The sequence below is a fragment of the Entelurus aequoreus genome, linkage group LG01, assembly GCF_033978785.1.
Source record: "Entelurus aequoreus isolate RoL-2023_Sb linkage group LG01, RoL_Eaeq_v1.1, whole genome shotgun sequence".
Taxonomy (NCBI): domain Eukaryota; kingdom Metazoa; phylum Chordata; class Actinopteri; order Syngnathiformes; family Syngnathidae; genus Entelurus; species Entelurus aequoreus.
The window spans coordinates 101,169,850-101,182,411 of NC_084731.1; the positions used below are offsets into that span (position 1 = coordinate 101,169,850).

Here is a 12,562-nt window from a genome sequence, read left to right on the forward strand (position 1 = left end):
GGGGGTTCGGGCATCTGGTCAGGATGCCACCCGAACACCTCCGACCGGTAGGAGGCCACGGGGAAGACCCAGGACACGTTGGGAAGACTATGTCTCCCAGCTGGCCTGGGAACGCCTCGGGATCCCCCGGGAAGAGCTGGACGAAGTGGCTGGGGAGAGGAAAGTCTGGGCTTCCCTGCTTAGGCTGCTGCTCCCGCGACCCGACCTCAGATAAGCGGAAGAAAATGGATGGATGGATGGCATTCCCTACACTTAATTGGAACGTTTTTGTTTTCTTTAAATAACCTAATAATCAGGCGAAACAGTTCGGGGCGCCATCCTCTGGAGGAGGCGCCAAATTACAGAATGTGAAATAAATAAATAATTAAATGTCAACAATAAAAACATGTAAATAAAAATGTTTGTTTAATGTGCATTCTGTACACTTAAATGGAACGGGTTTTTTTTTGTTTTTGTTTTTTTAAATAACCTAATAATCAGGCGAAACAGACGGCATCCTCTGGAGGGGGCGCCTACGGAGCCCCTAAAGGGACATGGGAATTTTTTTTTTTTTAGACATGTATCTCGTGGCCACGAGAAAGTATCTCGTGGCCACGAGAAACTTTCTCGTGGCCACGAGAAACTTTTTATAAAAAAAAATAAAAATAAAAAAAAAAAATTTTTTTTTTTTTTTTTAATAAAAAGTTTCTCGTGCGCACGAGAAACTTTCTCGAGGCCACGAGAAACTTTCTCGAGGCCACGAGAAACTTTCTCGAGGCCACGAGAAACTTTCTCGAGGCCACGAGAAACTTTCTCGAGGCCACGAGAAACTTTCTCGAGGCCACGAGAAACTTTCTCGAGGCCACGAGAAACTTTGGATGCGTGCGCACGAGAGAGCATATTGGATGCATGCGCGTGGTTTGAGGTGCGTGTTAAAATGGCAGTTTAGAAGTTAATTCGGCTCTATTTCCAACAAAAACGTTCCCTCCCCCATAATCTCCCGTTGCTCAGCAGTTTTGCTCCCTTTTATTAAAAAAAGATGGCTGCAGTAGATTTATTCATGTTCCTTCAAATGCGGAATATACCTGAAAGTGTCATCAACAAACTAAAAGAAGACAAGGTGAGGATATTTTTTAACTATTATATAAAGTAAAAAATTGCCTACTTTTAATGTTGCTATTTTACTGTAGAAAATACCATTTAGCAAAAGTTTTGCTTTTTACAGATCGACACCAATGTCATAGGCATTATGACAGATAAGGAGTTAAGCAAGTATATCGAAAGATATGGGGATCGACTTGCGCTCAGAGCATTTTGCCGTCAAAGAACTGTGACAAACGAAGAGTCGGGAGGAGCAGAGACAGTGAAGTCCTCCCTCATGCAGAAATTAAGAGACAGGTTAAGAACTCCTAACACTGGCATACAAGGCACCGCTACTGGCCAAAAAAATGCAGCCAAAATCACCCGGCGGGTTGAAATGGGATGGCTCCACTTTGAGAGTGGAATGTATCACCAGGTTAGAACGAGAAAAGGAGGAGGAACACGGAATCTGTCCGTCCAGAAATCAGTGACTATGGGTGAACTGTTGGAGACAGGCAAATGCTTGTTTTTTGCAAATGGGCATTCATCAAAAGGACTGATGGAAGACTTCGAGTTTGACATTTGTGATTACAGTCACAGTCCTGTGCCCCGGGAAGTCACGGTGGGCCAGCTGTACGAACAGACTAAACTAAAAATGCTACGCATCTACACAGCCACCAAGTCTAACAAGATTATACTTCTCTCTGATGAATCATCGGACTTCGAGCCAACACAGAAAAGGCCACTGAAGGTAATTTATCCTCTGCCACATTTGTGATATCAATACATATGCTACTGTAGGTATTCCATTTATATTGATTGCATGCGTCACCAGGCTCTGCTTTTTATCCATAGACTTATCAGATTTATTTTTTTATTATCTATAGCAGGGGTGTCAAAAGTGTGGCCCGCAGGCCATTTGCGGACCACAGCTAATGTTTTAAAGGCCCACGGCACATTCTAAAAATACTATTAAAATAAACAAAAACATAACAAAAGTGGAATGAAAAAGCTTAGAGGTGAAATGTCATTTAGAAAAAGTTGCAATGTTGACTAATAAAACAAAGATGTTTCTTTCTTTAAAACTGTCATTGCTCAAAACATAATATTCAATCAAAATTAATGTTATTATGAATTATTGACCTATCCAAGGCAGCTGAGATAGGCTCCAGCACCCCCCGTGATCCAGAAAGGGACAAGCGGTAGAAAATGGATGGATGGATGGATGTTTGCCATAAAAAAACATAGTTTTCTTTGACAAAAAGGGTATAGAACAAACAAACAAAACAACATTAAAAAAACTTAGAAATGAGGGATACATCTGAAGTTAATGTAGACTAGAGATTTAAGCGTAAATAAAAAATGTATGTATGCCCTGGCACACCATCATCATCATTTCATGACCCAAGCAAAAAAGTTTTTACACTTTTATACTGAAATAAATACACCTACGACTTATTAAATAATAATACAGAAAACAATAAAGTTTGAATCCATGAAGGAAAGAAGAAAGTGAATGAATGTTTATAACTGAATACATTTACATATGCATTAAAATGTGTTTTCTTTTGTATTATTTTTTTAATGAATTAAGTAACGTTTATAACAACCTTTTTCCAAAACACAATATACAATATGTCATCTGAGAAACTGACATTGTAAAAAAAATAATTAATTTCAGTAGGCCATTAAGGGCTTGAAATTCAAATAGCTTTCAAATGACAAAACTTCAACTCACGCACAGGATAATACATACATTTGTAATTTGTTTTGAAAAGCTTACAAAAAAGTGGAACCCCAAAAATTTAGTGTGGGACCCCATTTTGAAAATTCTTAGCGCCAACACTGATTATGGTTGTGTACCACACCTGTCTCATATGCACAGGTATGATGGATATGATGTTGATACATATTTATTGTTCTCAAACATTAGCCAATTTAATAAGTTTCACCTTTGCTTTCTTACCTGTGCTGCTATTCAATGTGACCTGTACTTTCACAGATGTCATTTATTTTTTAGGATAAATCTATTGTCTTATTTCTATGTCAAGTCTATAAGCTCACAATTTGCTGCTCACCTTTTTATAGGCTAGGACAATGAAGACACGATCCTTGAGGAACAAGACCAGGAGACTCAATCAAGTGGATCATCCAGAGAGCTCCTCTGATTTAGATCTGGCTCCCAGTGGCTCAATGCAGCAAAACCATGAACAAGTAAGCACTTGTATTGCATTTTTATGGAACCAGTCTGTGCTAAACAGTACAGAACTTGTGTTGTCTGAAGATTTTATTGTACCAAAATGTTCAGTATTCTTTAAAATTCAAACATATTTTTATAGTTATAGTTTTCTGTAGTGTCATTTAAATCAAATCTGCGCTGAGCTATATTTATTATAAATCACAGGTGAAATATATGAGGACACAGAAATGGCCTTTAAGAAACCATAATTTATAGTTTTAAATCTGCAGTTAAGATGGAAATCTGCGAACGCTTTGAGTTTAATCCTACATTAAGTAAAAATGCATACACCAAATAATTTACTCAGGTGCAGAGTGTTATAGTCACATGAATATACATAGCAGCTTGGATGAGATTATTCAAACTATAGATAATATAATAATTACACAAATAATAATACATTTGTTTGTTTTCTTGGTTTTTATATTAAATTATCAATAGAGAGGAGAGACAATCAGCCATTCAAGATCAGCAACTCCTGAGATGGGTAACACAGAGCTCCTGCATCCACGACCTACTGAGGATGTTGGCAGTCATACTCAGCAGTCAACAAGAAGGCATGGATCTGAAGATGACTGTTTAACGCCTGTGCCAAATCAAGATGCAGACCTGTTGTTAAGTGATGTCTCAGATTCCGCTCTTAATCCTGCCATTCCACAATCTCTTGAGGACTCTGAAGTGAAGTTTGGACCCACTGTTGGTGATGATAGTGATACTCAAGACACCACTCTTCCCTGGAATCCAGATGACTTGAGCAGCATGCAGGTACAATGTAGCACTAACGTTTTACAGTCCTGTAAAATTATTACATTTTACATTTATAAAATGTACAAAAACTGTAACGTTACCATCCGAAAATCTTTCACCCTAAGCTTATGTTTTTAGATTAATTTTTCATCCAAACATTCCAAATCTCATTTGCCACAACATTATCACCATTTTTGCATGCTAATTGATACATTGATTGTCAAAATCTTTGATTATTTTCTGTTCACTGAAGGATTAATCAATCAATAATCACACCTAATTACCTTTTTAAAATATCTTGCAGCATTCTACAATCAATGATGGTCCTGTATCATCAAGCAGTCTTCCAGCATCACCAGATCCATTTGACCAAGAAATCCTTATTTTGAAATTAAGACGAGTAAACATAGTTGATGATGTCCTTAATGTCTTCATGGATCCAAAAGTACTGAATGCTAGTCTAAGAATGGAGTTTACAAATGAGAAAGCTATGGACAGTGATGGTGTGTCAAGAGAGGCGTACTCTGCATTCTGGGACCACTTCTTGGACCAGTGTGAGGGGGAAGATGAACGAGTACCCAGGCTACGACCAGACTATTCTGAGAAGAAATGGCAAGCTCTCGGAAGAGTGTGGTTGAAAGGATACCTGGACCACAAAATCCTACCAATCAGACTGTCACCAGCCTTTGTTCTTGCTTGTTGTAAAGGAGTTAGCTCAGTGGATGAAGAACTATTGATGATGTCATTTGCCAGATTTCTTTCAGAGAATGAGCGTGTGTCGCTTGAAAAAGCACTACAGGGTACCATTGATGAAACTGTTGAGGAGGACTTACTTGATGTCTTCTCCAGAATGGGCTCACACTGCCTTCCCCCTAAAAACAATTTACGGGCTGCTATTTTAACAATGGCACACAAAGCTCTTCTTCAAGAGCCAAAGTTCATAATTGATTGTTTCCACTCCAGTGTTCATAATGCTATGCCAATGCTCATAACCAAAGACAACATAATGGAGATATATGAATCTAAGAGGCCAACTAACAAGAAAGTGGCCCAGATGATAAAACCATCATTTGAAAGCCTAAATCCACAAGAGCAGACTGCTCTTAACCACCTGCTACGGTATGTGAGAAGCATCGACCAAAGAAAATTGGAGATCTTCTTACGCTTCTGCACAGGATCTACTGTGCTGTGCAAAGACACAATTGAAGTAATTTTTAACACATTGTGTGGTTTAAGTCGCAGGCCTGTAGCACACACGTGTGGAGCAGTTCTTGAGTTACCATGCACTTACAGCACATACCCTGAGTTTCGCAAAGAATTTGATAATGTCTTGTCTGGCGACTGCTTCACAATGGATATTGTGTAGTGAATGGAAAGCACATCTATCTTCTACACTGAGGTTATTATGGCATTTGTCTGATGCAAAACTGTTTCTACAGATTTCCATTTATTGTTCTTATTAAAACAGAGACCGTTTACATTTCTTAAATTGTTTTATTTTCTTATTTTTTCTGTAAATTGTTAGTACATTGAGATTCAATTTTTTTCCACAAGACAGTTTAAGTTTAATAATTTTGATAAGTCAGCAGGGTCTGTTCTCATAGGTGAAAGTCCCTTTTTGTACAAATATTACATTTTCTCATGTGCATCTTTTATACAATTGTGACTCTGAATGATGTTCAGAATTTTTGTCATCATTCAACAAAGAAATTCCTGTTCAATGCAAGTACAATACATTTCATATGGTTGTTAAGTTCTGTTGATTTCCTCTTTCATGTCCTGCTTTGTTTCTCTTTGTAGTCAGTGTGGATATAGTGACATATCAATCCTATTTGCACCTCAGTTTTGCTGCAAAATGTTCTTAATGTTTGTGGCATAGCACTGTTCAAGTGTAGTCAGTGTGGACATGTTGTAGCCCTGAATAATCTGAATAAAATTTAATCTCAAATTAGAGAGCAGATGTTATCTCATTCCTCAGGTGCAGGTACAGATCCAATGCTTGATAAGCATCAGCTGGAAGATGCAGCCGTGACTCTGCCATCAGAATGTTGCAGATGTTGTAGATGTCTGTGTCACATGGCACTGCTGGTCGAAATGTGCAGTTACTCTGACACAACTGTACATCAGCTCTCTCCACTGGGGAAATGCAATCACAAGTTGTGTAGAGTTCTGGGAACATGTACATGATTCGGGGGCGACCACTGGGCACCCTGTCATTCTTTGATGGTCTGATGACATGTGCATCCCACACATTGATGGTCTCGTCTAATTCATCCTGGAAAAATAGTACAGAGAGAAAGAAAAGTAAATTAATATGCAATTTGTTATTCTCATCATGTGCTCTTTAATTTAGTTATGAGATGACTTGAAAAAATCTATGTTAAATCTTGAGGTTTTTGATAAAGTTAGGAGAAAATGAGTGGAAAAGGGCAAGCATAAATACATAAATTAATAAACATAAATGAATAAAACAGTGTTTGCTGCCCACTATGCTTGTACTGGGGGGGGGGGGCAGATTAGGGCTACCAAATCCCCCCCCCCCCGACACTGATGATGAATTAATATGGTATCGTAGGACACCAATAACAGTAATTAAGAAGACACATGGACATGATGCTAATATTCACACCCACTGTCTGCTCATGGAAGGATGTTAAAAGAAAAAAACGAACATTTGTGGGCCTCAATTTAGGATGAAAATGTTGTAATTCAGTAGTTTTTCCATTAGATGGCACTGTTGTACTGTTGATTCATTCCATCTCTGCAGACTGCTTGGAAAAAATAGATAAAACAATGCATTGTCGCTTACCTGAATGAAGCTCATAAAGCAGAACTGAATTAGACCTCGGTCCAAGTATGTACCACCGAACAAACCACGGTCCTTCAGGTCAGTGAACATAGAGATGTAGAATTCCATTGATTCTCTTCTGAGGAAACCCCACCAACTCTCTATGCGCTGATTTGCTGTGCTTGCCCCTTCGATGTAGCTGTCAATACCAGAGCCGTCATGAATGTTGCGACGGAGAAAACGCTGAAAGTCTCTGACTTTAACATTTTCAGTGCCCCGATCGCCCCTGACAATCCTCGGACAACCACCCAATTTCTTCACTGCCTCCATATAGTAGCCTCCAATGACTGTTGGGTCACTGCTGGTCGTAAATGCATTCATCCAGATAATTTTCCGTGAAAATCCGTCAATACAGCCGTTTATACAGATACCAAATGGTTTCAGTTTGTCATAAGAGTCAAAGTGCCAAATATAATTGGGCCCTTTTGCGAAATAGTTTCGACGATGGAGCCGTCTCCTTCCTCTGAGTTCAACGCCCCTTGGGTCAAGTTCTTTAAGAATTAAGCGCACCTCTTCTTTCTTGACGTGTAATCCATCCTCCTTGCATTTAGTGTACATCCACCTATATCCACACAGCTGGCCACTTGTTTGTAACTGCTGGTGAATGAAATCTACCACGCGATCCAAAGAGGTGTATCCTTTGCGCCGAAACAGACTACATGCCTTCATAATTCGTTTTAAATGTCTTTCAGACACAATATAGCGATGACGACTAGCAAGCAAAGCAGCAATGTCCTTACAGTGAAGTCCGAGTTGGAAATAGAGCCGAATTAACTCCTGCACTGCCATTTTAACACGCACCTCAAACCACGCGCTCTCTCGTGCGCACGCATCCAATGTTTTCTCGTGGCCTCGAGAAAGTTTCTCGTGGCCTCGAGAAAGTTTCTCGTGGCCTCGAGAAAGTTTCTCGTGGCCTCGAGAAAGTTTCTCGTGCGCACGAGAAACTTTTTATTTAAAAAAAAAAAAAAAAAAAAATTTTTTTTTTTTTTTTTTTTTTTTTTAGAAAAAGTTTCTCGTGGCCACGAGAAAGTTTCTCGTGGCCACGAGATACTTTCTCGTGGCCACGAGATACATGTCTAAAAAAAAAAAAATTCCCATGTCCCTTTAGGGGCTCCGTATAAAATGAACAAAAAAGATTAAAAAAATAATACAAAAATTTAATCGACAGAATAAGCTGAAGTTCATCTGAGAATTTAAGTGCTGAAAGTAAAACCTAAAACTCACACTTTTATAGATGTGAGGCCCTTTTAGAACCCTGAGAATTAAAAGAATGCTGTTGTTCAAAAAATAATAATGAATCAAAATCCATGTTATGAATTTCTGACCAAAAAAAAATCCTATTTTTATGGTTAATTTACTCTAAATTTCTACTGTAATTTTTCTTTTTTTTTTTAAAATAGTTGATAAAACTGTAGAATTGAAGACATTATCTGAATCTGCCTGTTATTTTAAGTAATATGCCAGTAATGACAAACTATGTTTATTTCTATTTTTTTTACAGAAAAATACCAAATTAATTATACATAGCATTTTCTGTTTTCTTAAATTACTTTCAAATTTATGTGAAATTACAGTAATTATCTTTCATTAAATATGTAGCTTGTTATATAAAAGTCTATGTCCATACTAACAATCTAACACAGGGGTGTCAAACTCAAATACAGAGTGGGCCAAAATTTAAAACTGAACAAAGTTGGGGCCAAGATTGAACAAATTAATCTTTAACGTACTCTATGAGCTATCGTCACGTCCGCTTTTCATCCATTCTAACATCGTTCAGACCCAGTCACAAGATATGTGCGGCTTCTGTACGCACACACAAGCGAATGCAACGCATACTTGATCAACAGCGATACAGGTTACACTGAAGGTGCCAGTATAATAAACTTTAACACTGTTAGAAATATACGCCACACTGTGAATCCACACCAAACAAGAATGACATACACATTTTGGGAGGACATCCGCACCGTAACAAGACATAAACACAACAGCACAAATACCCACAATCCTTTGCAGCACTAACTCTTCCGGGACGCTACAAAATACACCCCCACTACCACCAAACCTCCCCTCCACACACACACACCTTGTAGCGTCCCGGAAGAGTTAGTGCTGCAAAGGGTTCTGGTTTGGTGTGGATTCACAGTGTGGCGTATATTTCTAACAGTGTTAAAGTTTTTTATTCGGCTACTCTCAGTGTAACCTGTATCGCTGTTGATGAAGTACGCGTTGCATTCTAATGTGTGTGCGTGCTAAAGCCGCACATGTTATGTGACTGGGCCAGCTCTGGCTGGCTGGCTGGCTGGCTGGCTGGCTGGTGTTTGGAAGATTCCAAATTTTGCCCGCAGGCCAGAGTTTGACACCCATGCTGTAGAATAAAGGTATTTTTCTGCAGAACTGTTTGCATCGTCACTTTATTAAAGGTGGTTGATCTTAACAATTCAGAAAAAATCTGTAAAATAATGGTATTTTTCTGTGGAACTGCCAGCATTGTCACTTCATTAAAGGTGTTTGATCGTAATAATTTGGAAAAACTCTGTAGAATAAAGGTATTTTTCTGCAGAACTGTTTGCATCGTCACTTTATTAAAGATGGTTGATCTTAATAATTTAGTAAAAATCTGTAAAATTACGACATTTTTCCGCAAAATGTTTCATGAAAATTTCTGTAAATATGTTTTTGATCATTATTTGGTTTACAATATTTTACTTTAATTTTATGGTTTTCGTTTGGCAGCCATAGTTGCCAGTAGATGACCGTTTTTTTACAGAATTTTTTCTTACAGTGGAGGCTAAAAGTATTTTACATCAAATATTCCACTTTGAAATATTTTTTAGGGAAATATTGCATAATTGCTGTAACAAAAAAGTTTTCATTAGGAAAAAAGGACATTAAACAAACAATTAAAGATAAAAATAATAATAAAATAAATAATTGACAGAATAAGCTGAAGTTGATATGAAGATTTAAGCGCTGAAAGTTTTTAAAAAATAAAAAATAAAACTAACACTTTTATAAATGTAAGGCCCTTTTAGAACCCTGAGAATTAAAAAGAATGATATTGTTCAAAAAATAATAATGAATAAAAATCAATGTTATGATTTATTGACCTATTAGGGTCTCCTATTTCTTCACATCAAATATTGCACTTTGAAATACTTGTTGGGGGAAATATAAAAAGATTAAAAAAATAATAATAACTTATAATCGACCGAATAAGCTGAAGTTGATCTAAAGATTCAGGCGCTAAAAGTAAAAAATAAAATAAAACTCCCACTTTTATAAATGTGAGGCCCTTTTAGAACCCCGAGAATTGAAAACAATGTTATTGCTCAAAAAATAATAATGAATCAAAACAAATTTTATGAATTTCTGACCGAGGCTAAAAGTATTTCACATCAAATATTCCACTTTGAAATATTTTTTAGGGTAATATTGCATAATTTGAGTGTGTGCCGTAACATTGTGTGGGCATAAAACAAACAAGAAAACGATCAGAAAATAATAAAATGTATAATCGACAGAATAAGCTGAAGTTGATATGAAGATTTAAGCGCTGAAAGTAAAACATAAAATAAAACTAACACTTTAAATGTGAGGCCCTTTTAGAACCCTGTGAATAAAACATTTTTATCCATCCATCTTCTTCCGCTTATACGAGGTCGGGTCGCGGGGGCAGCAGCCTAAGCAGGGAAACCCAGACTTCCCTCTCCCCAGCCACTTCGTCCAGCTCCTCCCGGGGGATCCCGAGGCGTTCCCAGGCCAGCCAGGAGACATAGTCTTCCCAACGTGTCCTGGGTCTTCCCCGTGGCCTCCTACCGGTCGGACGTGCCCTAAACACCTCCCTAAAAAAAAATGTATTGCTAGAAAAATAATAAATGAATCAAAATCAATGTTGTTATGAATTATTGACTTATATGGGTCTCCTACTACTTCACATCAAATATTACATTTTGTTCTGGGGAAAATATTGCATATTGTGTGTTTACCATAAAACAGGTTTTTCCTCTAACAAAAAAGGCATGAAACATAAACAAAACAATTATATAGAAAAGTCTAAAGTTGATCTAGAAATGTACGCATAGAAAAAAACAATATATGACTTATTTTTACCATTTTTATGACTTTTCTGGGTCTCCGGGACCAAACTGGAGGGGAGCTCTAAAGGTTAAAAAATCAATTTATTGCACTGGTTTAGAAAATAAAAATATCAAAATATTTCAGTGTACCCCTGTTTTAATCGCTTAAAACATTGGGTTTAATAAAACAACACAATCTGTTTTTATTCTTTTTAACCAGCCACCGGAAATCAATAGCTGGATGATGGAGACGATTTGTCAAGAAAGAATAAGAATAATCGCTTAAAAACCATAAATAAAAAAGAAGTCAATCCCCTCAGTTCTGTACCTCATTGTCCAAGTGACATCTTACTCTATGTCATTTCCTCAAGAGGACAGAAAAACATTTTACAACATACCATATATATATACCTACTCAGTGGCCTAGTGGTTAGAGTGTCCGCCCTGAGATCGGTAGGTTGTAGGAGTTCAAACCCTGGCCGAGTCGTACCAAAGACTATAAAAATGGGACCCATTACCTCCCTGCTTGGCACTCAGCATCAAGGGTTGGAATTGGGGGTTAAATCACCAAAAATGATTCCCGGGTGCGGCACCGCTGCTGCCCACTGCTCCCCTCACCTCCCAGGGGGTGAAGAAGGGGATGGGTCAAATGCAGAGGACACATTTCACCACACCTAGTGTGTGTGTGGCAATCATGGTACTTTATATTATTATTTGATCATGTTGGCAAAATACAAACACACACATAAAACATGCTATGGCTTTTGTTAGACAAATTAAACGCTAATAATGTTGACAGATATGATGTGGTACCTGACCATGATGCTGCCACATTACCAGAAACCTGGCTCGCATCACACAGCTGTACACCCCACCATTGTCAGTCACGACAACCATCTTTGTACGCTTAGCTTTGTCACTCGTAGCACCGGTGCTACTAAATGAAAAAAAAAAATAGCACAGAAATGTTTTTGTAGCACAGAAAAAAATGTAGTAGTAATATGAAATGTCTTAAATATTACAATTTCATTATTAACACTCAAACAAGGTACATTTTGCCCATATAAACACAATGCTACTGTAACACTCAATTCAACACATCCCTAAACTGTGCTAGCATTGTCGCTAACACCAGTGTAGGGCTGGGCCATATGGACCAAAGGTCATTCCCCAATATAGTTTGGCCCATAAATTAACCCTCAAATAGAAATATCTGTTGACGTAACTAAATATATCCACCATGCATTGATTTTACATTTTCGGGACTGATGGGGAACCCAAATACTCAAAAACGGGTCCCAACAAGTAAGAATTGTAGGTTTTGCATAATAAGATCCCAATTTAAAAGGTGTTTTGAGATAATAATAATAAAGAAAAAGCCTTGAAATTATTACAATAAAAGTCAAACATAAAAAAAGTTGGCATTATGAGATAAAAGGGTCGTAATTATGAGATTAGAAAGTCGAAATAATGAGATAAAAAAGTCGTAATTATGAGATGAAGTCAAAATTATGAGATAAGAAAATTGAAATTGAAGTCATGAGATCAAAAAGTCATAATACGAATAAAAATGTGAAATTATGAGAT

General features: G+C 37.5%; 2 protein-coding genes across 2 annotated transcripts; one reads left to right on the forward strand and one right to left on the reverse strand.

Moving 5' to 3' along the window:
• The first annotated feature begins 919 nt into the window (after positions 1-919).
• LOC133660469 (uncharacterized) lies at positions 920-5,998 on the forward strand. The gene is made up of 5 exons (XM_062063992.1): positions 920-1,099; positions 1,205-1,810; positions 3,148-3,273; positions 3,740-4,063; positions 4,350-5,998. The coding sequence occupies exons 1-5, from the start codon at positions 1,019-1,021 to the stop codon at positions 5,409-5,411; spliced, it is 2,199 nt and encodes a 732-aa protein (XP_061919976.1). The 5' UTR covers positions 920-1,018; the 3' UTR covers positions 5,412-5,998.
• On the reverse strand, positions 5,568-7,678 carry LOC133660480 (uncharacterized). The gene is made up of 2 exons (XM_062064018.1): positions 6,855-7,678; positions 5,568-6,320 (listed from the first exon to the last, which is right to left on the reverse strand). The coding sequence occupies exons 1-2, from the start codon at positions 7,560-7,562 to the stop codon at positions 5,994-5,996; spliced, it is 1,035 nt and encodes a 344-aa protein (XP_061920002.1). The 5' UTR covers positions 7,563-7,678; the 3' UTR covers positions 5,568-5,993.
• Between the last annotated feature and the right edge of the window lie 4,884 nt (positions 7,679-12,562).

Coding starts and splice junctions, on each gene's coding strand:
- LOC133660469 (XM_062063992.1), top strand. CDS start 1,019: ATGGCTGCAGTAGATTTATTCATGTTCCTTCAAATGCGGAATATACCT. Junction 3,274..3,739: donor TGCAGCAAAACCATGAACAA/GTAAGCACTTGT, acceptor AATTATCAATAG/AGAGGAGAGACAATCAGCCA. Junction 4,064..4,349: donor ATGACTTGAGCAGCATGCAG/GTACAATGTAGC, acceptor AATATCTTGCAG/CATTCTACAATCAATGATGG.
- LOC133660480 (XM_062064018.1), bottom strand. CDS start 7,562: ATGAAGGCATGTAGTCTGTTTCGGCGCAAAGGATACACCTCTTTGGAT. Junction 6,321..6,854: donor GCTTTATGAGCTTCATTCAG/GTAAGCGACAAT, acceptor CTATTTTTCCAG/GATGAATTAGACGAGACCAT.